The sequence below is a fragment of the Geotrypetes seraphini genome, chromosome 10 (genome assembly GCF_902459505.1).
Source record: "Geotrypetes seraphini chromosome 10, aGeoSer1.1, whole genome shotgun sequence".
NCBI lineage: Eukaryota > Metazoa > Chordata > Amphibia > Gymnophiona > Dermophiidae > Geotrypetes > Geotrypetes seraphini.
Window position 1 is genome coordinate 102675147 of NC_047093.1, and position 27264 is coordinate 102702410.

General features: G+C 42.7%; 1 protein-coding gene across 4 annotated transcripts in view; it reads left to right on the forward strand.

The window, feature by feature from the left end:
- Nucleotides 1-27264, forward strand: part of FKBP15 (FKBP prolyl isomerase 15) — a 337919-nt gene that overhangs the window by 180772 nt on the left and 129883 nt on the right. For all 4 annotated transcript variants that reach the window (XM_033960334.1, XM_033960337.1, XM_033960335.1 and 1 more), the window contains 2 exons: nt 7231-7333; nt 7443-7549. In XM_033960334.1, coding sequence (XP_033816225.1) covers nt 7231-7333; nt 7443-7549 — 210 coding nt within the window. The remainder of the gene's footprint in view (nt 1-7230; nt 7334-7442; nt 7550-27264) is intronic.

Sequence of the window (27264 nt, forward strand, 5' to 3'; positions counted from 1 at the left end):
TCTGCCCTCAGGATCAAGCCATTGCTGCCTCACCTCCACCTGCAGACCCCTATGAAACAGATGTTGATCAGTATTAGCCCAGCCTTCAACCCCCCTCTGTTTTCTCATTGAAAATCCCCCCTTTGGAGTAGAGTGAGCTCCAGTGTCTCTCAGTCATCCAACTACAAAGTAGAAAAATCCCCCACCCACTAACTGCCAGAACTGAATTCCCCTACAAACCAACCCTACCCCTCCCTTCCCTGCCCTCTCCCATCCTCTCTTTTTGGTCACTGCTCCTGTCATCTAGAACTCACTCCCACTTTTTATTAGAGCTGAACAAAGGTTGGACAAATTCAAAAGTAATTTGAAATGTTTTTTGTTTAAAGGTGCTTACGAATGAGATTTTCAATCTTCAATCTTTATAATTTGAATCTATTCCTTACTTCTCCTTACCCCATTGTATTTTCTTTTCAAGTTTACTTTGCTCAAAAAATTGTAGTTCTCCCTACTTTCCTCTTGTTTACAATCACCCCTTCCCAAATTAAGTATGTCTAATATATGAGGATTTGTCTACTACTTGTCCGTTCCCCGTTTTATATTTTTAAAATTATTTTTAATGTACAAAGCTTGGAATGCTATGTTAAGCGTTTAATCAAAAATTTTAATAAACTATGAAACACTATATGTCAGTTTGAATCTAATAGTTATGATCACTGTTTCCCAGCAAACTCAACACAGTTACCTCTCATACTATGCCCTGAATTCCACTAAGGACTAAATCTAAAATACCATCCCCCTCTTGTTGGTTTTTGGACCAACTGCTCAAAGAAGCAGCCTTGGAATTTTACCTTCCTAGCATTCCCTGATGTGACATTTATCCAGTCAGTATTTAAATCACCCATTATTATAGTGTTAGCTAATTTGCCAGCTTCCCTAATCCCTGTAAACATTTCTTATCTGTCGGCTCATCTTCTTGGGGGACGGTAGTGGCGCAGTGGTTGGATCTACCGCCTCAGCACCCTGGGGTTGTGGGTTCAAACCCCGCGCTGCTTCTTGTGACCCTGGGCAAGTCACTCAGTCCTCCATAGCCCCAGGTACATTAGCTAGATTGTGAGCCCACCGGGACAGATAGGGAAAATGCTTGAGTACCTAATTGTAAAACCGCTTAGATAACCTTGATAGGCGGTATTTAAAATCCTAATAAACTTGAAACTTGATATTCCTTTCCATGAGACATGGAATTTTAATCCATAAGGATTCCATGCTGCTATGTATATCATGCAGAATGTTTATTTTTGTGGATTCATTTCCCTCTTTAACATATAGCGTAACCTCATCCTCCAATTTGATCTACTCTGTCATTGAGAAACAATTTGTACCCAGGTAGCATGGTTTCCTGTTGATTGTTTTCCTTCTACCAGGTCTCTGAGATGCCTGTTATATCGACTCTTTCATTCAATGCTATATACTGTAATGTGCCTATCTTATTTTTTAGGCTTCTAACATTTTGTATACAGACAATTCAAATTGCTTCTCAACAACCATCTTACAGCACAATTCAAATGAATGATTCTGTGACCTATCCCATTAAAGTCCATCTGAGCAACCATAGACAATCCAGAGTATACCAGAAAAGATCAAGAGATTTAAAAGTAATTAATCTCAATCCCACTAGAAAGTGTCAACTGATGGATTGCTTTGACATTAAATGTGCTTATCTAAACACTTGGTCAGTTAGAGGAAAAGTTAAACTTATAAGAGACTAGATCATTACCGAACATCTAACCTGTCTCTTTATTACTGAAACATGGCTTCTATCTGATGAGGACCCTGTTATTGGTGATTTGCTCCATTCCGGCTACCAAATTATCCCCCTTTGTCACAATGGAAGGCGAGGTGGAGGCTTAGCAATTATAATTCGAGATGATTTTAATTTTAAACTACCGGATGTCAAAATGACAAATTACCTAGAAATAATATCTTGTACATTGAGCAGGACTGATTTTTCAGATTCTCTCTCCTGTATTTTATTTTATATTCTTCCTGGCCATTGGTCTAAAGCTAAAGAGGATTGTTATGAGTTTATATTATATAATTCGTTAAACACTTCTCATAATCTTTTGCTAGGGGATATCAATTTCCATTTAGAGGAGGAAGACAACCCAGAAGTGATGGATTTAAAAGCTTTTTTAGCAACTTTAGATTTTATTATTCCTCAATTTTTACAATCACACAAAAGGTCCACCATTTAGATCTTGTGACGTTAACAACAAAAGATGACCTTCCACCTAAGATCCTCCTAACTAACAGAACCTGGAGCCCTTCAATTTGGTCAGATCATTTCATCTATTATTTTAATCTGTCCTGGCTGCAAGTCTTTAAGGTAAAATCACCTACGTTAAAACATGAAGTTGCTATCAGAAATATACCAGATCCAGTTGAATTCTGGAAACGATTTGAATTGCCAGCTCAAGTTGAGAGTACCACAGATTTCCTCACTCACTGGGAATGTACATGCAAAACTATTTTAGATGAAATGGCTCCCAAACACTATGGGCTCCTTTTACAAAGCCGCACTAGGGCCTTAACTCGCGGAATAGCGCATGCTAAATTGCCACACGCGCTAGCTGCTACCGCCTCCTTTTGAGCAGGCAGTAGATTTCCAGTGCGTGTGATAAAACCGCTAGCACAGCTTTGTAAAAGGAGCCCTATGTTAAGAAACGTTCAGATAAAAATAAGGAATGGTATAATACAGAATTACATAAAATGAAAAGAGCAGCCAGATGGATGGGGAAAAAATGGTTAAAAACTAAATTAGATAGGGGAAACTCTTGATAAAGGAAAAGAGAAAGACATATACTATTCCTCAAAAGTAGGTAAAGTTACCACCAATACAAAAAAAGCTATTTCAGATAGTTAACAATGCCTTTAATGTTTCCTACTATATACAACCTTCTTATATATATCGATTCCATCCTCCAATGATTTAGCCAATTTCTTCAGTTCAAAGGTAGTAAAATTAAGATCATCTTGCTCCTTTAAGGAAGACATGGTAATCCATGAACCACCTTTTCAACAAAACAACATCCATGCAGACCAATTTTGGTTATTTTTTGAAAAACAGGACTGGACACAATTCATCAAACTGTATAACAAATATGCAAACTCTTTTTGTGAATTAGATATCTGTTCTCCAGCGCTTATGAAAAAAGTACCACCAAATCTTAAATCTGATTTATATATTTGGTTGTCTCATCTCCTAAAACAGGTTCTTTCCTGTACACTGAAGGTCAAATTATTATCACGCCTATTGTTAAGAATTCTAAAGAACCAATATCTACAGTTTCCAAATACAGGCCAATTGCTTCAATTTCTTTTCTTTTTAAATACTGGAAAAAATGGTACAACTGCAACTATCAAATTTCCTTGAGCAATACTCTCTTTTACATGATTCACAATCTGGATTCCGTTCTGACTACCTTCACAATTTATTCAGTAAAGGCAGTAATGTATTTATATTACAGTTTGACTTAAGTAGTGCCTTTGATCTGGTTGACCAAAGAAAAACTTCTGGAATGCCTAGATGGCATTAGTATCCATGATAAAGTCTATTCATGGTTTCAGGGATTTTTGGAATCGCACACCTACCAAGTCCGAATTAATGATGTCAACTCAATATCATGGAAAAACCCTTGCGGAGTTCTCAGGGATCACCCCTGTCCCTGACACTTTTCAATGTTTATCTCTCTTCTCTCGGACCAAGATTGTCTAAATTTGATGTAAAGTTGTTTAGTTATGCCGACGATATCACTATTATAGTCCCTTGGATAACATCGTTGAGTAACATAACTCATACAATTGAGGCTATTTTTGACACCATAGAGCAGTTTATCGCAAACTGTATGCCATGGCACACTAGTGTGCCTCCTGAGATTCCAAGTGTGCCGCAGCTTACTGAGGAGGAAAAGAAGCACTGGCCAGCTGACTTGCCTCTCACTGTGAGAGGCATCTCCTGTAGGACCAGAGGAGAAATGATGCATGAGGAAAGAACATGAGTTGAGGAATGGCAATGAAGGATGTCACTCGGAAGAGGCAAGGAGAGAGAGAGAGAAAAAAAGTGTGCAGGAGGTATAAAGGGTTGGACTCAGAGAGGGTGAAATGAATGGGGAGGACAGAAAGGGAAGGAGAAATGTCACACTCTGGGGGAAGGAGGAGAGGGCAGAGAGTGAATAATTGGACTCATGGAGGGAGAGAGAGAGAAAGATGTTGGTTAAGGGAGGGAAGGAGGCCCGGAGGAGAAGAAGCATGTAGGAAGAAGAGAGAGAAAAATGTTGGGCTGGTGGAAAGGAGGGAGAAATGTTGGACTGGGAGCGAGGCTTGAAAGGAGGAAGAGAAGGTTGATGGACTGCAGGGGGCAGAAAAGAGGAAAGGAGAGAAAAATGTTTCACTGGGAGGTGAGGGTGGTAGAAGGAGAGATGACTAAAGGAAGAGAGATACTAGACCATGGAATAGAAGGGAAGGAGGGGAGTCTGGAAGCACTATAATAAAAATAGTAGTAGTAGTAGAGAGATGCCAGACTGGTAAGGGGGAAAGGAAGGAGTGAGATGTCGGACCACTAGGAGGGAAGGAGAGAGATGTTGGCTACTGGGGGTAATGGAGGGAAGGAGAGAGATGTCAGACCATGGAAACGGGGAGGGAAGGGGAGAGAGAGAGGGGGGGTAGGGAAGGTAAAACATGGTAAAGTAGATTTTGAGAGGAAAGCTGAAAAATTGAATGTTAAGTTAATGCCAAAAATGGATGCAAGCAATGATAACAAAATCCCCAAGTATAAATCAAGAAAAGTGGGTAGCACTGCAGTCAAATATCACAATCCTACAACAGAGGGAAACTTCATATTTTTATATATATATATATTAGTGAGGCCTCAGTGCAAGAGTCAAAGCTATGGTGCGCTGGAAACCAGTGCTCCTGGCTTAACGTAATGAAGCGGGACTCTCTTTCAAGTTTCACCATGCACCATCATGGGCCCCACTGTGCACAATCAATAATAATAATATTTAAAGTGCTCAGTGCAAAGTAATATAAATTAATATAAATTAATAAACATCAAACTGCAGTGCTATCAGCTTCACAAAATTGCTGCCCGATGAATCTCTTATCTGATCCAGTCCACCCATGCAAATGAGTAAAACCCCATGCAAAATAGCCAAGCGATTGATTCACTAACAATTGCTTGGCTATTTTGCATCGGATTTTATGACTGCTGTAGACCTGTCAGTAACTGTGTTACCAATAGGTCTGCCTGGTTTTATTTCATTTTTTTTTTAATGGTACTGATATTTTGTGTGTATTGCACACGCAAAATATCTGGCCAATAAAAAAAAAAGCCTCCCCCTGATAAAGCGCTCCTACCCTTCCCCCCAAAAATGACAAGAGGGATGCCCACTCCCTCTTGCCATCGGGCCGACTCCTTCTTCCCCCAAAACAAACAGCAGGAGGGTTGCTCACTCCCTACTGCCCCTGGACGCCCCATCCCCCCCTCCCTTTAAAAGTTGGGAGCAGGAGGGGTGCTCAGTCCCTTCTGCCCCGGAGGCCTCCAACAACGAACTGTGGACCTTAGGACCCGCCCCTGTGCATCATGTGATGCACGGGAAGGGGCCTAAGGTTCTAATTGGCTCGGGCGTCTCAGGCTTCTCCCTTGGGAATGGCCTGAAGCACCTGAGCCAATCAAGGACTTCCTTAGTAACCCAAGGCACCTGAGCCAATTAGAGCCTTAGGCCCCTCCCCGTGCATCACATGCACCAGGGCTGGGCCTAAGTCCTGCAGTTTGTCGCTGGAGGCCTCCAGAGCAGGAGGGACTGAGCACCCCTCCTGCTCCCAACTTTTAAAGGTACGGGGAGGGGGCATCCACATCCAGTAGCAGGAGGGAGTTAGCATCCCCCCTGTTGTTTGTTTTGGGAGGGGGGAAGGAAGGAGTCGGCCCAATGGCAGGAGAGAGTCAGCATCCCTTTTACCATATTTTTGAGTGCGGTGAGAGGAGCGCCGATGGCCAAATTTTTGGGGGGAGAGAGTGCTTTGTCAGGGGGTGGGGCGGCTTTTTTTTCTTCATTTTATTTTGTTGGCCAGATATTTTGTGTGTGTCAAATGATTTGCACCTCCATGCAAATTATTTGCATGCAAAAAAAGATAGTGAATCAATCGCTGTTTCAAAATCAGCCAAGAATCGGCCAACAACGATTGAATCACTATTTTTAGTGCATCTGGGCCTTAGTAATCATATGACCTTTACAGCTATTCTGCCTTCCTCACAGAACCTTAATTAACACCTAATTGAAATCGGAATCACTGCTTCCTGTTCCTTTTGGCAAAGAACAGAAACACTTTTTTAAAACAGAAAGTTTGAGCTCTGCTTCTAACTTTAATTCTTTAACCTGTTGCAATTTGTTTGTAGATGGCTAGAAGCAATGTGTTTGAACTGAACAGTGTGGTACCAGGAGCTTGGAAAACCCTATGCCATAGCCATAACTAAGCTATGTACCAACAGTGGGTAGAATAATGGCTTTTCCAAAGCAGAACTATAGCAGGCCAGAAAATAGCTGGCATAATATTTCTAATAGGCACAAACAAAATGACTGATGGGGTCCATCTCCATCATTTATCACATGCTGCCTACCAGACATTGTGTGGTAGCCAAGAATATGACAAAAGAGCCAGTGCTGTGCCCTTCTTACATTTAGTTTACAAATGGTAGGCTATCCTACCAAATTAGAGAGTTGTGAAACTCAGCAGTAGATACAGTGACTGAATGATCTTAAAGAATGGAGCCAGAATGCACATACCTTAAAAGAATTGGATTGAGATGCTAGAATATTCTGTATTGTTTCAGTCCAGAGCTAGGTTGTTTTTTTAACCTTTGTGAGATACTGAGAGAAACATATGGCACTTTGTTTTCAGGATCCCAGTGCAATGAGGGACATTGTGTGGTAGCCAAGAATATGACAAAAGAGCCAGTGCTGTACCCCTCTTACATTTAGTTTACAAATGGTAGGCTATCCTACCAAATTAGAGAGTTGTGAAACTCAGCAGTAGATACAGTGACTGAATGATCTTAAAGAATGGAGCCAGAATACACATACCTTAAAAGAATTGGATTGAGATGCTAGAATATTCTGTATTGTTTCAGTCCAGAGCTAGGTTGTTTTTTTAACCTTTGTGAGATACTGAGAGAAACATATGGCACTTTGTTTTCAGGATCCCAGTGCAATGAGGGGCTCGGCACATCCAGTAGCCACACCTCCAGTCCACTGTACTCCACATCTAAGCCACATCATCCCCCCTCAATTAACAACACAAGGTAAGCCTGAAGAAGTTATTATGAATAATGTGAGTAGTAAAAGCGATTCTAAAAGTGTTGTTTTTTTGCTAATGTACTTTCTAATTTGTTCTCTTTCTTTTGTTGTTAGTACCTCACCATACAGTTTCTGGGCGTCAGCCCACCTCTACTGCCTTTCTACCTATTGCAACTGTCCAGGTGCAGCCTACCAGTCCAGGAAATATGCAGTCCTTTCAGGTACTGAAAATATATTGCTTATGTAGACTTTGATGTTGAGGAAAGATTATAAAATGTGTTTTAAAAAATTTATTATTTGTTTTTTAATTGCCCTGGCCTGTCTCCATATCTTTATTCTGTGCTATGGTGCAAGAGAGACAGATTGGAATTTTTACTTGTAAATAGAATGGGGCTTTTTTTTTTTCTTAGTCTACTTAAATTTGTAATGTATTTTTTGGCATTTTTAAGTTTCTTGGGTTTTTTCACACTTGCAGTCCTGGCCAAGGGCTAAGGCCTAAGCGAGCTGCAAGTGTGAACCACCCCCCCCCACCACCACCACCACCACAACCCCTTTTCATTTCACCTTGGCTAGTTTTTCCTTGATGTCATTGAAACCTTTCAGTGGTTCCTACCCCGACAAAAAAGGTGGAGTCTTAGTTTGTACTTAGATTAATTTCATGTTGAAATATGGCTCTGTATTTCCTTAAACAAGTTGTTATACTTGTGAAAAAGTTATAATTAATAAAAATAATTTTTTTTTAAAAAAAGAAAACCTAAGGCTGATAAAAAGAGAGGTAAGAAAAGCTGAAAATAGGGAGGGGGTGGAGTCAAGATAGCGGCTGCACGGAGGCGACTGAATTAACATCGGAACCCGATAGCATGCTTTTTGCCTGCTCTAGTTCCTGTTTTGGAAATGCCGCATACGAAGCGCAAGGGCAGTGTCTGAGCCAACTCTACTGTGACCAGGACATCTACCCCTGTTCAGCGCTCAATTTTGGATTTCACTGCCGCCTCCAATAACACCAGAGGTATACCTGAAGGAATGCTCGGGTTGTCTTCATCTGGGAAAGCGGCTGGAGACTTTCAGCTGGAAATATCACTCTCCCCTCCAGGAACTATTTCTCCACCACTCCCTGCTGCAGTTGCGGTCCTGCCAGGAGACCCCTATGTGGAGGTGGAGCCAGGGGAAACCCCAGGTCAGGGGGCTGGACTCGCGATAATTCCAGCAAGCCAGGGAGAACAAAGAGCCGGCTTGGAAACCAGCTTGTTAACATCAAAACCGGCGGTTATTACTCTCGAGAGTATTTGGGAAGCTCTCGAGAGGCTGAATTCCTCAATGACCAGGTCTTCACAGGAGATTGCGAGTCTTGTAAGTACTGTGGATACTCTTGGAAAGTCTTTTCAAAATACTAAAGAATTTTCTAATGAAATTCAACAAGTTAAAACAACCGTGATAGACGTTCAGGCTGTTACTAATGATCTGATTAAAGAGAGGAACGTTTTGCTTAGAAAAACTGAACAGCTGGAAAATTATAATCGGAGATTAAACATTTATATATTGAATTTTCTTAAAGCTTATGGCGTGGCTCCATTAGATATGTTTAAAAGATTCTTGATAGAAATATTAAAAATTTCCTCAGACCATATACTGCCGATAAATTGAATTTATTATTTGCCTTAAATTGAATTTATTATTTGCTTAAAAAGTTACTGGAGCTATGCCGGAAACACAGATTCAGCAAAATATTTCTTTAAATATCACTGAGTTGTTGGAAACTACTTTATCAGAGTGCTACCCTGTTGATATCATTTGTTTTTGAGCAGGACCTGAACACTATCATGAAATTATATTTTCCAAAATTCACAATGTATGTTTCATGGGAAAAAAGTTTGGATTTTCCCAGATGTCACCAGGTCTACGCAGAAGAGATTGAGAGGGGACATGATTGAAATATTCAAGGTACTGAAGGGGATAGACTTAGTAGATAAGAATAGGTTGTTCACCCTCTCCAAGGTACGGAGAACGAGAGGGCACTCTCTAAAGTTGAAAGGGGATAGATTCTGTACAAACGTAAGGAAGTTCTTCTTTACCCAGAGAGTGGTAGAAAGCTGTAACGCTCTTCCGGAGGAATGTTATTGGGGGAAACACCCTCCAGGGATTCAAGACAAAGTTAAACAAGTTCCTGCTGAACAAGAACGTGCGCTGGTAGGGCTAGTTTATGTTAGGGTGCTGGTCTTTGACCAGAGGGCCGCCGTGTAAGCGGACTGCTGGGCATGATGGACCACTGGTCTGACCCAGCAACGGCAATTCTTATGTTCTTATGTTTCGATGAGAAAGGAGACATTAGCTCTTGGTGGAACATTTCTACTAGTTTACCCTGTAAATGTTTAATAAAATTTCTGGGAATTAAATATGTTTTCTTTGTACTGGACCAATTATGATCCTTTTTGGATCTGAAGACTCTGGCAAAAGGGGGTATATCAGAAACTGTAGAACAGTAGTTATAAATATGGAGTTATAGCTGTTAAGACATTTCCAATTATTGGTTTATTTTTCTTCTTTTGAGTCTCTCTACTCTATGGAATTCTCCTCCCCTAAGCTGTGGTCTGAGAAAGACCACTGCTTTTTAACGTGTACATCAGACCAGTATTCGACATCGCCTCAAAATATGAAATGGAGAATGACATGGGGAAAAATTTTTCCCCATCCCCGCGGGAACTCATTTTCTTGTCCCAGCAAGTTCTTTTCCTGTCCCTGCCCCATTCCTGAAAGCCTCAAACACTTTTAAATTATAAGTGTTCGAGGCTTGTGCGGTTAAGGCGGAGCTTACAGGAATGGGATAGGGACAGCGACAAAACTCGCAGGGATGGAACAGGGAAATTGAGTTCCTGCAAGGATGGGGACAAATTTGTCCCCGTGTCATTCTCTAACTCATTCCTTTGCAGACGATATCCAACTTAACCTTTCATTAGGAAACAACCAAGCCACTCAAATCTCAAAACTATGACACTGTCTATCTGAAATAAAAAAATTGAATGACAACAAACTACCACTAAATGCACCCAAAACAGAACTACTATGGATTCGCAAGAAAAGGTGTACCCACCCTCACCCTTCTCTTTCCTGGGATAACACAACTCTCTCACGGCCAAAGACCAAGTGCACAGCCTTGGAGTTATACTCGACTCTGACCTATTACTCACAATTCATATCTCCAAGATTGTATCAACCTCTTTTTATTACCGGCACCAATTACAAAAAATAAGACCATACTTTTCCGTAGTAGAATTCTCTAAACCAGTGTTCTTCAACCACCGATCCAAGGACCAGTGCCGGTCCACAGAAATTTCTTGCCGGTCCACAGGGCCAGCACGTGCATCAGGCCTAAAACAGTGTTCTTCAACCGCCGGTCCTCGGAGCGATCGATGTGGCGTTATCTTTGAGCCAGCTCCCTCTTCCTAACTGATTCAGTGTACAAAGCCACGGGCAGCGGCTCCTACGGGCGTTCTGCGCCTGAACCGGAAGCCTTCTCTCTGGCATTGCAACATCAGAGGGATGGCTTCCAGATGAGGCATGGGACATGCAAGGTGCAATTAGTACTATTATGAGGCGGGGTCTGGGGTGGAGATTGGGTAGAGATGGGCGGGATCTGGCCCACGACTTAGCCCAGTGTTCTTCAACCGCCGGTCCATGGACCAATGCCAATCCACAGAATAATTCTTTTATTTCTGCCAGTCCATAGGTGTAAAAAGGTTGAAAAACACTGCTCTAAACTATGCAAGCATTTATAATATCCTGCATGGACTACTGCAACTCATTATTCATAGGGCTATCCTCAAAGAACATGCAACGACTACAATGTGTACAAAACGCAGCAGTTCACCTACTCAAAAATCTAAATTTCCCCAATCTCATCACTCCAGCACTGGCTGTGGCACTCTGGCTACCCATTAGATGTATCTTCAAAACCCTAACACTAGCCTTCAAATTCCTTGACAATATGCTCCCAGCCTACATGTCAGGAAAACTATCAACATATATCCCAAACAGACCTCTAAAATTGCAAGCTGAAAGAAGAGTTTCAAGTTTATTTAGTCTTGATATACCGCTTTTAAATGCAAATCAGTTTACAATTATACAGAAGTAAAAATTTAAAAAATATAAAAAGGTAGACAACAGATTAGAATGAACAGTACAGACATAAAGGTACATTAAGGTAAATGGGAAAGATGCATTGCATAAAAATAAAAAGAAAGAAAAGGGGGTGTCATGTGACGTTGCACAGCATGGCTGCTTAGCACGATCTCTCTGCCAGCTCCGGGGCCGTTTTATCAAAAATAACCAGCCAAAACCTGTCGCCACTGCCTAGCGATCGGAAAAACACTTTTCTTAACAGCATGGCTTCAAAACTTGCTAAGAACGACAGTGCCTTAGCTGTTCACTTCGTGACAAAGTGATCAAAGAAAGACTTGCCTATGCCAGAGAAGGCCCAACACACTCCACTCCCGCCTGACCTCCATGATTGCCCTGATGACTCGCTAATCGACAACATTTAGCACCTCACAGAACTCACACAGAAAAATCTACAGACTACTGCAGAAATATAGCAGAACATCTCCCATATGTCCACCCAGCTCTCTCAATTTAATGCCCGAATTGAGCTCCTGGAAGAAATCATTACCCCTGCTTGTATCTGGAGAAAGCAAAGTTGCTTACCTGTAACAGGTGTTCTCCATAGACAGCAGGGGAATGCAGCCACACATGCCCGCCCACCATCCCCTTTTTTCACTAGTTCTATTAGCTAGTTACATAACTGACAGTTGGAAGGCAAAATCCCAGAGGCAAGGTAATCTGCACATGTGCAGTAGAAAATAAGTGTCTACTGGCTCTAGGTGAGAGCTCCTGCATGCAAGCTCGGTCAAAGGACTTCATCAGCAAGTGTGGCTGCATTCCTCTGCTGTCTACGGAGAACACCTTTTACAGGTAAGCAACTTTGCTATCTTATTTGAGAACCCATACAAGCCCAGTGACTTGCCAAGAGGCAGAGCTTTAATTACTTGTAAAATTTCTTAAATAGTTATTGGCTTAGAAAGTTGCTCATCCTTGGAAAAAGATATTTTCCCAAGAGGAAGACAAGACAGATACATCTATCTTCACCTCCGTAGGGTCAACATCGGGCAAAGAAGCACCATCATTAGACATCCTCGAAGCTTGGTGCCTTGAGCTCCAGGATGCCAGTGCTTGAGAAGTGTTGGAGCTCACAGGAGTGCTACCCCCTCCATGATGCAGCCTGTCACCACCTAGTCTTTGGCCGAGCGGTTTTCCAACGCTAGGCAGTGACACACTTCTAACACCTGGCGTGAGCCCCTTTAAAGTAGGGCTACCTTGCAGGCTGGATACCCCTATGGTTTTCCTGGGCTAGATGTGGTGTGTTCTTGGCACAGAAAACTCCAGTAGTCAGAATGGCTTCAATAATAAATCATAGCTTTTATTGGGCCACTGGCCTTGGCAACCTCAGGCAAGACCAGTTTCACCAGTCTAACATAAATTTTGTACACAGAAAAAAGTTCATTCAAAATCAAAAATATAATTCCCACTACTCTGGACTTCCTAAATGCCTCATAGTACAAGCATTTTCCTTCACCAGAGTGCATTCATTAAAGGGGCTAACTGCCCTCAAAGTTCCAGGTTCTCTTATTCTAAGCAGTCTTGTAGAACCTGTTTATTTGGCAACAATTTTCCTGCGTTTGTACTGCAGGAGATAATGCAGGTCAAACAGAACAGTCCTTTTAGTTGGAGCTTTATCCAGTTCAAAAAGCACACGGAGTTAAATTACCTCCCACAGTTTGCTAATGTAATTAGCTAACAGCTGTGCCTGCACAGTTTGGTATTATGATTCACAAACATTTAGGCAGATTCCCTGCACAGCGTTTGCTTTAGTAAGCTAGGCTAAACACCTCCCATCAGCTCTAGTGCTTTTCTCACATCCAGCATATAGGAACACAACCTGGCAGTTTACACCACTTTAACATCCTGTTAGCTTTTCCCACATTCCAGCAGATCAGCAGAAGACCAGTAGGCAGAAGAAATGTTTTCCCTGCCCCCACCTTTCCTTAGGAGATTTCCATGGGTTCACTCTGGGTTTCTCCTAAGTTATAGCTTTCTCCTATCAACATAGGTTCAGGCATACATGGATCCACAGGAGAGTGTCTAACCTGTACCTCTGGCATGTCCCAATCGGTCAGAGACAGGGACACTGAGTGTTTCCAGGCTAGTTCAGCCTCATGCTGGGATTCTGGCTCCGGCTCTGCTGCTGTCCTGGGGAATCTGCTGGTTCCTTTCTGCCATGATCCTGCTCTCCTCCCTAGTTCATTAGAGAGTCTCCGTTTAAGCTGAGGGAAGAAACCACTCCCCTTTTCCAGCAGGGGAGAAAGTTTTCTTCCCTTGGCTTGAACCGTTCTCCAGGCTCCCTGCTGTGCTGCCTTCTGCTGCACAGACTCTGCAAACCCATCAGGCCAATCTTTACCGTTTGACCTCCAGACATTATCCGAGCAGTCCCAGCTTTCTGGACCTGCTTCCCTTTCTCCTACTGGGTTCACAGGATAGTCAGCTGACTTACTCCCCCGGGCTCTGACTTGGTTCGCCCTCCTGCATCTGGGCTTGTAATTCCTCCCAAATCTCTCTGTGACAAGCCTCGGGGTTGCAGGATTGTCACAAGCCACAACAGCTTCCCCAGAGCTGAGACCAGACCTCCAATTCAGCCCTTCATTTTGTCAGGCTATGACCACATGTTTTGCCTAGCCATACCTGTCACAACAAGCTAGCACAAAACCCTTTTTACCTACTGTCCTTCTATTGTATAATAGACATCACACACTAGTTTCTTTTAAAACTAAATATAGTAGTTATTAATAAAAGGAAATAATACATACCATGGATGCTTTGCCTGCATTCACAGCCTCTCACAAACCGGGTAACCCATTACGGTTCTTCCATGGGAGGAACTTCTGGGCAACACATGCATTCATTCCACAGATGAGCTACCCCGAGCCTCATTAAGGGGCATCCCTTTATATCAACATTCATATACATTGTTTACCTTTCATATACACAGAGGATGGTCAGAGGATGGTACATATTCCCAAAATATAAGGTTATATCTAGATTATGCAGAATGAACAAAATAAAGACTGAACTCTGAGAACTTTCTTAGAGATCAGACTCCACAGATGACTCTTGAGGGGAGGAATGCTGCCTTAGTGCCTAACACTCAATAAGCCTGGTTCTAAGAGAGGTTGTAGAGGTTCAGCATTAAAGATAGTTTTCACAGCAGCCTGTGAACTGCATATATGATTTGCATATATTTGCTTGAGGAGAGAGCTATTGACTAAAAGGCTTCTTTGGATCTGTTTAGGACCTTCTTGAGACTTTGGGGAGTAGTAAGTGGGATAGAGGTCTGGAAAACTCTTAAGTCAGGTTAAGCGTGCTATACTTTAGGGGTGTGTGAATCCTCTCACCCTAACTGAAAAATTCTCCTTGAGGAAAGACCTCTGGCTGGTTTCAGCCTCCTAATCTGAGACTGAACTCTGAGGACTTTCTTAAAGATCAGACTATACAGATGACCCCAAGGGGGAGCATTTTTGGCTATTCAGCTAACCAGGAACAGGACGTTACTTTGGTAGGCTTTTTCTGCTCTTTCATTTTCTTCCAGGTGTAAGTACTTCTGCAAACATAGTATATCTGAGAAACACAATCCTTCTTGTCCTCACTACTCTGAATAACTGTATCGTCCGCAAATTCAATCACCTCACTCGTACTAATTTCCAGGTCATTTATAAATATGTTGTACGAGCCCGAGCACCAAACCCTGCGGCACTCCACTTGTGACGCTTTTCCAGATCCAAACATTTACCCCCACTTGCTGTTTCCTATCCGCCAACCAGTTTTTAATCCACGTGAGTATATCACCCTTGATTGCATGGCTCACAATTTTTCGAAGTAGATGTTCATGAGGGACCTTGTCGAATGCCTTCTGAAAATCTAGATATACAATGTCGTCTGGGTCGTCCTTGTCTAACATTCAGCGCATTATGCAATCCTTAAATCTTAAAGGCTCAAATTGTGATTCGATTTCTCCCTTTATCTTAAAGCACTACTTTTTGATTTTTGGCCCATTCATTCTTAAATTAATCAACAAAAGCCTTACCATAGTGACAATGCCATCATCCTGGAAACATTCTGTTATCTATCCTATGATCAAAAATAATAAAGAAAGCACTCGGGACTGTTCCAACTATAGGCCAATTTAAAATCTTCCATTTCTTTCAAAATTAACTGAAAAAAATGTATTTAACCAGATCTCTAATTTTTTTGACAAAACTGAAGCTGTTCAAGTTTCAAGTTTAATTAAAATTTCTTATACCGCCTAATCAGCCTTCTAGGCAGTGTACAAAATCATAAAAGCATACAATAGCTAAAATACAAATTTAAAAAGACATGAGGCGACAGACTTTTGGAGACATAAAACCATAACAGGTGGAAACAAGAGGATTCAATTGTGCCCTGGCTTTTCAGTTCTCTGAAGCTTACTGTTCTCCCATTCCCTATTATTTTTTTCCCTTACATGTCTTCTTTACTATTTTTTAATCTGTATTTCTTTCCCATTCCATTTCTTTTGTATTTCGTTTTGTCGTGTCAGTCATATTTATACAGTTTGTTTCCCTTTGATTATTGTAATTTAATATTTTAATATTTTGTACATTGCTTAGAATTTGGAATAAGCGATTAATCAAATACTTAATAAACTTGGAACTTGGATAATGGGCAAGAAGTACAATTTTAAAGATAAAACCGGTTTTCGTAAAAATCACTTGACGGAACACTCACTTATAGGTCTAACTATATCTGTACAATATTTTCTGGATCAGCACAAATCAGTTATTCTTGTTTCTTTAGATCTTTCAGCTGCTTTTGATACCATAGACCACCAACTACTACTTCAAAGACTCGCTGCTGTAGGGATCTCTGAGCAAATCCTTGACTGATTCACTTCCTCCAATTCCTCTCATACTTAAAACACTGATCCCACTCACTCAAGAATCAGCCACCATGATCCTCGTAGCTCCTCAGTGGCCCAAACAACCATAGTTCTCCTTTCTACTTCAGCTCACGGTCAAAGATCCAATAACCCTGCAGATCTTGCCGTCTCTTCTCACTCAGATTGCTACTTTTCAGCTTGACCTCAACAGATGCTTATCTCTCTGATCCTGCATCCAGAAAACCTTCCACAGGGCAGTGCTATCAACAGAAGTGGACATGGTTTTCAGCATGGTGTGATCTTCAGCATCTTGATGCTTCATCCTCCTCCATATCTTCAGTGTTGGAATATCTTCTTCACTTATCCAACTCAGTTTTTAACACCACTTCAGTCAGACTCCACCTGAGTACAATCAGTGCTTTCCATATTCAGGTCAACAATAAATCTCTGGCTGCACATCCTCTTGTTTCCAGGTTTATGGCAGGCCTTTTTAATATCAAACCACTTTTTAAGGCACCTCCGGTGGTTTGAGATCTTACTGTTGTTATCACTAGCTGGGTGTAGTATCCATTTGAACCAATGTCTTCTGCTCATTTTAAATATCTCACTTCAACAGTGGTATTTTTAATTTCCATCACTTCTGCACGTCGCATGAGTGAGCTTCAGATGTTAGTGTGGGATCCACCCTTTACAGTATTCCACCATGTTAATAATAATAATAATAATAATTTTATTCTTATATACCGCCATGCCCAACGAGTTCTAGGCGGTTCACAGCAATTACATTAGGATCCGCATTAACATGCCGATTTACAAACAATGTATTGGATTTACAACACCTTCAGCCAAACATGGCTGATGAAGCGGAAGAGGGAAGGAGAGAAGGAGGAAAGCGATCAGTAGAGGGGGGGCTGGGCCGAACTGGCCGATTTTACAACAACTTTAGCCGAACTTGGCTGATGAGGAAGGAGGAGGGTAGGGGAGCTGGAAGACAGCGATCAATAAAGGGGGGGAAAGGGTCCAGCGTGTGGCCAGGTAATTCTGGAGAGGTGGCGTTACGGGACTTGTTTGTTGAATAGATAAGTTTTGAGTGTTTTTCTGAAGTCGAGGTAAGTGGGAGCCTCTAGAATCATTTGGGTGATCTATGGGTTCATCTTGGCTGCTTGTAAGGCGTAGGTTTTGTCTAGGAATCTTTTAAGATGACAGAGCTTTAGTGAGGGGTAGGCGAACAGTTGAATTCTGCGGGATTTCTTGTTGGAGCAGTAAAGGTTAAAGAGGGGATTGATGTATCTTGGCGAGAGGCCATTAACCAATTTATAGCAGAAGCATGCGAATTTGAAGAGCACTCTGGATTCGAAAGGCAGCCAGTGAAGTTGGTGGTAGAAAGGGCCAAAGATGAGGCGAACGGCGGTGTTTTGGATCACTTTTAGTCTCCTGGTGGTTTTCTTCGCGGAGTTCAGGTAGATAATGTTACAGTAGTCTAGAATGCTGAGAATGGCAGATTGCACTAGAAGGCGGAATGAGGAGTCATTGAAGTATTTCTTTATGGTGCGGAGTTTCCAGAGTACCGCGAAGCATTTCCTGACGCTGAGGTCGGTGTGAGTTTCTAAGGATAAATGTCTGTCCAACATAACACCCAGGATTTTTACGGTGTTTTCAAGGGGGAAAGGCCTTCCTTTCAGTAGGATTGTGGTGTCCTTGATTTTGTCGTTGGGAGAGGCCAGAAAAAATTTTGTTTTGTCGGAATTTAGTTTCAGCCTGAATGCTAGCATCCAGAGCTCAATCTGGTTGATGATATTTGTGATGTGATCGAGTGTTTCAGGTGAGAAACTGGTAAAAGGGATGATTAAAGTGATATCATCTGCATAGATGAAAAATTTGAGCTTGAGGGTGTGTAGTAGGTTACCTAGGGAGGCTAGGTAGATATTGAACAGGGTGGGGGACAGGAGAGCCCTGCGGTACCCCGCAGGTGTTTTCCCAGCTGTATGAGAAAGCGTTGTTCTGGTGTACTTTGTAGGATCTGTTTTTTAGGAACCCCTGAAACCAGTTGAGGACCTGATCAGAGATACCAATGTGTGACAGGCATTCAAGGAGAATGGTGTGGTCGACCAGGTCGAAGGCACTGGTTAGGTCTAGTTGTATAATCAATGCACTAGAGCCCTGACTAAAGAGTGTTTAGAGATGGTCAAGAAGGGTGGCTAAGATGGTTTCGGTGCTGTGTTCCGTGCGAAAGCCAGATTGATAGTCGCTTAGGATGTTGAATTTTTCAAGGTATGTGGAGAGTTCTGCCTTTACTACCCCTTCTGCTATTTTGGTGAATATGGGGATGCTTGCGATCGGTCTGTAGTTGGATGGGGAGTTTGGTGATTCTTTTGCATTTTTTAAAATGGGGGTAATCATGATGTGACCTTGCTCTGGTGGAAAGCTTCCTGCGGATAATAGAGAGTTAACCCATGTCATCATGTTTGCTTTGAAGCGGCTCGGGGCCGCTTTCATGATGTTTGGTGGGCATGTGTCCAATTTGCAGAAGGAGTGGTTGTATTTATTATAGTAGGTATTAAAGGCTTTCCAGTCAATTGTTGAGAGTTGTTTCCAGCTAAGGTTTGTTCTGGCTCCTGAGTCTGGTTTAATTATGCCCGTGTCTGAGTTAGGTGTATTAGAGTCTGGTAGGATGGGGAACTGTTCGAGGGGATTGGACCTGGTAGGTAAAGTTGATCTTAATCTTTGGATCTTGTTGTTGAAGAAGTCTGCAAGGGAGTTGGCAGTGAGAGTGGCTTCTTCATGTATATTTGTGAAGGTATCGATGTTGTAAAGGTCATTAACCAATTTAAATAGGTTACTGCTGTTGGTCTTAGTGTTACCTATTTTGTGAGAGTAAAATTTTTTTCTTTTTTCGTTAATGAGGTTTTTGTAATTTTTTAGTTTATGTCTCCAGGTTAGTCTGTGTTCTTGGGTTCCTGATTTCTGCCATGCTCTTTCTGCTTTTCTGAGCTCTTTCTTTACTAGCAGCAGATCTGAGTCAAACCAGCCTTAAGGTAGTCCTATGCACCCATCCTAAATTCTTACCAAAAGTGGTCACAGATTTTCACTTCAATCAATATAGATTGTGCTTCCAGTCTTCTTTCAAAAACCTCATTCTCTTCCAGGTGCAACATCTCTTCATACCTTGGTCTGCAAACGAGCCTTGGCTTATTACTTTCAAAGTACTCATTCTTACAGAACATCTCCTTAATTGTTCATCTCCTTTGATCCTAAAAGATTGGGCCACCCTGTATCTAAAAGAACTATTTCCACATTGGCTGGTGGCCTGTATTTCATTTTGCTATGCTCAGGCTGAACTGCAGCTCGGGGGTCGTGTAACAGCACATAAGGTCTGAGCTATGGCAGATTCAGTTGCATTATTGCATTCCACTCCCATTGATGAAATCTGCAAAGCAGCTACTTGGTCCTCAGTCCACCTCTCATTGATGTCTGGAATCCTATTCCAGATGGAATGGTCACTTTGGCCAGTGTTACAAAATTTATTCTCTTAATGGCCAACTCTCCCACCAAACAATTGTAATAAGCGAGAGAGTCCCAAATGTGAGAATATGCTGCCTTCTTGACCTAGGATAAAGCACAGTTACTTACCATAACAGGTATTATCTGGCGACAGCAGGCAGATATTCTCACATCTCACCTTAGCTTGCTTATGGATCTGAGGTGCCTTGAGCCTCTTCAGGTGGGAAGGCAGTTGCGCATGAGCAGTGCGGATAGTTGCGAGCACTTTAAAAATTTTAAAGTGACAGTTCACTTTCAAACTGTTCATACCGGGCTCCTTGGATGACATCGCCCATATGTGAGAATATCTACCTGCTGTCCCCGGATAATACTTGTTACGGTAAATAACTGTGCTTTTTGGGAGACCTGGGTGGAGATTTGCTCAGACTAGTAGGTCTTGGCCCTCTGCAAGAACAATTTCTGGGCTTTCTAGCTGAACAGTCAGTGAAAACAGTAAAAGTCCGAGCAACTGTACAATGGCTCTTGGATATTCTAGCCATTGACCCTGTCCCAGACAGCAAATCAGGTCTAAGCAGATATTCTATATACTTCATTGAGCTAAAACAAGACTTAGACTAGCGGTCGATTCTGGTTCTAAAGGCAGTCAACACAGCACTAAAGGTGCTTCATTTCCAAATGAAGACCATGAGATCAGTCATTGCCTCAGTGGAGTCCAGAGAATTCCTAGCTTCGCTTAAATTAATGGAGGCTTATTGCCACATTCTCAAATTTCCAGCTCACAGAATGTTTCGGTAGTTTCATGTGTTGGAACAAACAACAAAAAGAAAACCAACAAAGTCTGCAGTAAAAAGATAACACAAGGAAAAACAAAGAAAAACTTAAAATAAACAAACAAAGATGCAGGCTAAATTTATTATACCAAATAATTTGGTATAATAAATTTAGTCTGCATCTTTGTACATTTGTTTGCAGTTTTTCATGTGTTGGAACAACATTTTCAGTTCCCAGCTCTCCCCTTCGAGGTCACAACAGCACCATACACCTTTACCAGGGTAATGGTGGTTGCAGCAGTGTACTTGCGCAATTTAGGGGGTCCAAGTACACCCGTATCTGAATGACTGGCTTATCAGAGCCTCATCCATGCCTGAGGGAGAGAGAGCAGTGGAACAGGTAGTGCAGGCACTATAGCATCTGCGCTGGATAATCTTTTTTTCTTTTTTCTTTTTTTTTTTTAATTATTTAAAATATTTATAATCTGTTTAATGCCTAAGTGGATCACAATAAACATACATAATATCAAAGGACATAACTTATCTCCCAATATAAAGCAAAACAATAAAAGTAAAACAAAAATTAAGAGCATAACATAAGAACATAAGCCGAGCCTCTGCTGGGTCAGACCTGAGGTCCATCATGCATCAGGCTTGAGCAAAGGAATGTGTTTCAGTAATTTTCTAAACTTTAACACATCACCATAATCAATTTCTGGAAGAGCCACCTAGAGCTAATTCAATCCCAGTAATACCTAGGAGTTCTCTTCGATATGGTAGTGGGTCGTGTTTTTCTTCCCAAGCACACAGACAGAAACTGAGGCACCAGATTACAAAAATGTTATCGATGCATGCTCCCATAGGCTAGCATTATCTACAGGTGCTAGGATCGATAGCAGCGCCCATAGAAGTAATGCCTTGGGTGAAAGCCCACTTGCACTTCCTTCAGGACATGCTGTTGTCATGCTGGTTGCCTGAAACAGATTCTCTTCACAGGTAACTGGCCTGGACCCCAGAGGCATGCCACAGCCTACATTGGAGGCTCTGTCCATAGGTCTTGAGCAAGGAAATGCTACTCCACATAGACTCTTGGGTGATCCTGATGACAGATGCCAGCCTGTATGGCTGGGGAGGTCACTGCAATGGACATCCAGTTCAGGGGACATGGTCGTCCTCTCAGAAGAAATGGTCAATCAACCGTCTGAAGTCGCAAGCCATTTGGCTAGTGATGCAGAGTTGGTAAGATAATCTGGAGGGCCAAGCAGTCAGGGTCTTTTGGGGCAAAGCCACGACGATGGCTTATGTCGACAGCTAGGGAGGCATCAAGGGCAATCCCCTGAGACTGAAACACATTTGTTGTTTCAGTGGGCAGAAGTTCACCTACAGGTGCTCTCAGCCACTTTGCATAGCAGGAGTAGAGAAAAATGTTCATGCCGACTACCTGAGCCAGCAACCCTGAACCCTGAGGAGTGGTACCTATCCCAAAGAGCATTCGAAAGCATTGTATGGCAGGGTGACTAATATTCGATCTTATGGCAACAGTGACCAACAAGAAAGCTGAACCCGGAAGCGCAGGCATGGACACCTTAGTACAACAGTGGCCCAAGATGGGGCTGCTGTATGTGTTTCCCCCTTAGCCCATGATACTTTCATTTTGCACAGCTCTGAACATCGTTTTCTCTCAGAGGTTTTTTTGTTTTTGTTTTTTTACAAAGTGTCCCCTGAGGAAGGTGTCTTCAGTATGCCGAGATTTAGAAGGTATTTAAAAACGTACTTGTTTACTAAATATTTGAGCAACTAAGCTATTCTGTTCAATTGTAATAATTTTTTCTTTTGTAAACCGCATAGAGCTTTAACATCCTGCGGTATAAAAGCCAAATGTTGGGACCACTAGTTTAAATAAAGACTTAATCAAGGGGGACCCGTTAAGGAGGTGGCGGTACTAGCCCCACTAGGAAACAGCGATCACAACACGATCCAGTACAGGCTAGAAATTGGACCATCAAAGGTGAAAAGAACCACAACGACAGCACTCAACTTCATAAAAGGGAATTATGATGCCATGAGGAAAATGGTGGGAAAGAAACTCATCGATACCACAAGGAAGATAGAGTCCGTAGAAAAGGCCTGGACCCTACTCAAGGGCACGGTGCACGAAGCACAGAATCTGTGCATCCCCAAGTTCAGGAAAGGGTGCAAGAAAAATAGAACAAAAAACCCAGTGTGGATAACAAATGCAGTGAAAAAGGCAATAAGCAATAAGAAGGCATCATTCAAACAATGGAAAAAGGACCAGACAGAAGACAACCAAAAGGAGCATAAAAGACACCAAAAGGAGTGTCACCGAGTGGTTAGGAAAGCAAAAAGAGAATATGAAGAAAGACTGGCAGGGGAAGCAACAAACTTCAAATCATTCTTCAGGTATGTCAAGGGGAAGCAACCAGCTAGGGAGGAAGTAGGACCCTTGGATGATGGAGACAGAAAGGGAGTGGTAAAAGAGGAAAAGGAGATAGCGGACAGGTTAAATGAGTTCTTCACGTCAGTTTTCACAATGGAGGACACAACCAACATTCCGGAACCCGAAGAGATCGGAAAAAGAGATCAGGATGAAAATCTGGTCCAACTAGAGGTGAGCAAGATGGATGTCCTCAGGCAGATAGACAGGCTAAAGTGCGACAAATCGCCAGGTCCGGACGGCATTCACCCAAGGGTACTCAAGGAACTAAGGAACGAAATAGCTGAGCCACTTCGACAAATATGCAACCTATCCCTAAAAACTGGAGAGATCCCAGAGGACTGGAAAATAGCAAATGTCACGCCCATCTTCAAGAAAGGCTCAAGGGGAGACCCAGGAAACTACAGGCCGGTGAGCTTGACCTCGGTCCCTGGAAAGATGATGGAAGCACTGATTAAAGACAGCATTTAGGAACACATCGAAAACAATGGGCAGCTAAAGTCGAGCCAACATGGCTTCTGCAAGGGCAGGTCATGCCTCACGAACTTATTATACTTCTTTGAGGGGGTGAACAGCCAGGTGGATAGAGGGGAATCCATAGACATCATTTAACTTGACTTCCAAAAAGCCTTCAACAAGGTACCACACGAAAGACTGCTAAGGAAGCTATGGAACCACGGGGTGCAAGGGGAGGTGCACTGATGGATCAAAAACTGGCTGGCAGACAGGAAACAGAGGGTTGGAGTAAAGGGCCATTACTCAGACTGGCAATGGGTCACGAGCGGAGTTCCGCAGGGGTCGGTGCTGGGACCGCTCCTGTTCAATATATTTATTAACGACCTGGAGGCAGGAACAAAATGTGAGGTTATTAAATTTGCGGATGACACTAAATTATACAGCAGGGTCATAACCATGGAGGACTGCGAAGACCTCCAAAAAGATCTGACAACGCTGGAAGAGTGGGCCAAAAAGTGGCAAATGAGCTTCAACATAGGGAAATGCAAGGTCATGCATATTGGGAAAAAGAACCCGATGTTCACTTACAAGATGGGGGGATCACCGCTAGGGGTGAGCAACCTTGAAAGAGACCTGGGAGTGATGGTGGACACAACATTGAAGGCGTCGGCGCAGTGCGCCACAGCCTCAAGGAAAGCGAACAAAATGTTGGGTATCATTAAGAAAGGTATCACAACCAGGACGAAGGAAGTCATCCTGCCACTGTATCGTGCAATGGTGCACCCGCACCTGGAGTACTATGTCCAGATCTGGTCGCTGTACCTCAAGAAAGACATGGCGGTACTTGAGAGAGTCCAGAGAAGAGCAACTAAGCTAATAAAAGGTATGGGGGACCTCTCAAATACTGACAGACTGAAAAAGCTGGAGCTTTTCTCCCTGGAAAAGCGACGACTCAGGGGAGACATGATAGAAACCTTCAAGATCATGAAGGGCATAGAAAAAGTGGATAGGGACAGATTTTTCAAACTAAGGGGAACCACAGGTACAAGGGGGCACTCGGAGAAATTGAAAGGGGAAAGGTTTAGAACAAACGCCAGGAAGTTCTTTTTCACCCAGAGGGTGGTGGATACATGGAACGCGCTGCCGGAGGATGTGATAGGCAGAAGTACGCTACAGGGCTTCAAAGAAGGTCTGGACAGGTACCTGGAGGACAAAGGGATTGAGGGGTACAGATAGGAGTAGAGGTAAGGTTATAGGGACAGGATTAGAGGTAAATTACAAAATTAGTCAGAGACCACTGTTCAGGCAGTGGCCTGATGGGCCGCCGCGGGAGCGGACCGCTGGGCAGGATGGACCTCTGGTCTGCCCCAGCGGAGGCAACTTCTTATGTTCTTATGGTTGAAAAGACGCCTCCCTTGCCTTTTGTCAGACTGTTTATATCCCAAGGCAAGGTGGTATTCTTTTTGCATGTTTCCATGATAGGCAAGGTCATTTGAAGAATATCAGCCCACTCAGGTTTCGTGATTCTTGTTGCCCAGAACTGGCCAAGATGGCTTTGGTACATGGATCTAGTGCATCTGAAGAAAGACAGGAGACTCAGTCTCCCAGTTCATCCAATGCTGCTCTCTCAGGGTCCAATTGCCCTGGAAGATCCAGACCACTTTGGGGCTGATAGCATGGTTCTTGAACACTCATCACTAGAGCATAAAGGCTATTCAGAGGTAGTTATTGCAACCCTTCTTCGGTCCAAGAAAGCAGTGATGATTTGCGCCTATACTAAGACTTGGAAGAGCTTCTGAGGCTGATGTACAAGCAGGAAAGTGGAACCCTCTATGGTTTCAATTGCTATAGTCCTGGCTTTTTTCCAGGATGTCCTCAAGAAGGGCCTAGCAGTTGGGTTGGTCAAGGTACAGATCGCAGGTCTTCCATGCTTTCAAGTGTGAGTGGATAAGGCCTCTTAGCCTCTTACCCGGATGTCTCCAGATGTTCCAAGGAATGTTGCAGTTATGTCTACAGGTGAGACATCCTTTTCCAACAGGGAACCTTAATTTGACTCTAAAGTCTCTCTGTCGGGCACCGTAGGAGCCCTTTCAAGGAGTATTGCTTATGGACCTTACAGCCACCTTTTGGTGGCTATCAGCTCAGCAAGAAGGTTTTCAGAGTTGCAAGCTTTGTTCTGTAGAGATCCGTTTCTCCAGTTCTCAGAGGCCAGAGTCTCGATGTGGACGGTTCTTTCCTTTTTGCCGAAAGTAGTTTTGGCCTTTCATGTTAATCAAGAGGTCTGGTTCAATCCAACAGATTCCAGAAAAGAAGTTAAGATTTCACAGTTGCTAGATACCAGGAGTTTTTCTCATATACCTCGAAGTGGCCAATGAGTTTTGACTGTCTGCCATTGCCATTGTTCATCTTAACGAATCTGAGCTGGCATGGAAGGCTGGATGGATGGATTTGCATGGCAATATCTTCAGCATACACCAGGAGTAGAAACAATCCCTGATCTCATTGAAAGCACACTTAACTAGGGGAGTGGCAGCTCCCTGGGCAGAAACCTGGATGATGCCACCTGAGGAGATTTATAGGGCGGCAACATGTTCCACCCTCTGTACTTTCACAAAGTTTTACAGGGTCGATATAGCAGCTCGCCAAAACACAGCTTTTGGGTCCTCAGTGCTGACAGCAAGCTCATCTGCTTAGGTACATCCGATTAGTTAAAGATCTCTGCTCCCATTGCAGGTTCTTACCTCGATAATCTTCTTTCCTATAAACGGGAGCATAGATCCTGAAGACCACCCTTCAGATGTTACTATCACCTGCTTCTTGTTTTTGAAGGGTACTGTGATAGGCTGCGCTATCTGCCTCAGACAAGTATGTATCAACAGCTGTTTGAATTCCCCTTTCAAGCAGGGTCAAAAGTGTAAGAGCCTATCCAGAGTTTGTATGAAACTCCTTAAATGTTAGTGCAAGTTGTACTCAGGTAGGTAGCTAATGTTATTCCACCTTGTTATGCATTTAAATGTTTATATCATGTGGTATATGCATGTTACTTACAGAGCAGAACAGAGTTATAACTATTAAGCGGGGAGTTTCTCCATGCCCCTACTTTCTGTGTGTTATTTGTTAGTTAATACCATTGCTTTGGGACAAACTGAGGGGCTGCAGCATAGCCTTCTGGGAGGAGAGGTGGAGCCATGCAGGAAGATGATTGGCACCTTATGCAAGGAAACTTGCAGTTTTGAGATGACTATCCATTAATTCAAGATCTTTGCTTCCGTTTATAGGAAAGATTATTATCAAAGTAAGAACCTAATCTTTCTTTTAGTATCATTCGCAAAGTGGCAAATCTTTGCCTGACAGCCATTCAGCAATATCGCTTACAAAAATGTTAAAAAGAACATGCCCAAGAACAGAACCTTGAGGTACACCACTGGTAATGTCCCTTTTCTCAGAGCAGTCTCCATTGACTCCCTCTGCTGCCTTCCACTCAACCAGTTCCTGACCCAATCTATCACTTTAGGGCCCTTACCGAGGGTACTCAGTTTATTTGTTAGATGCCTGAGTAGAACACTGTCAAAGGCTTTGTTAAAATCTAAATACACCACATCTAATGTGTTCTCCCCGAAAATAAGACACTGTCTTATATTAATTATGGATCCAAAAAACGCACTAGGGCTTATTTTTGGGGATGCCTTATTTTTTTTGTGTGTGTACAACTATCATTTCTCACCCATCCCCTTG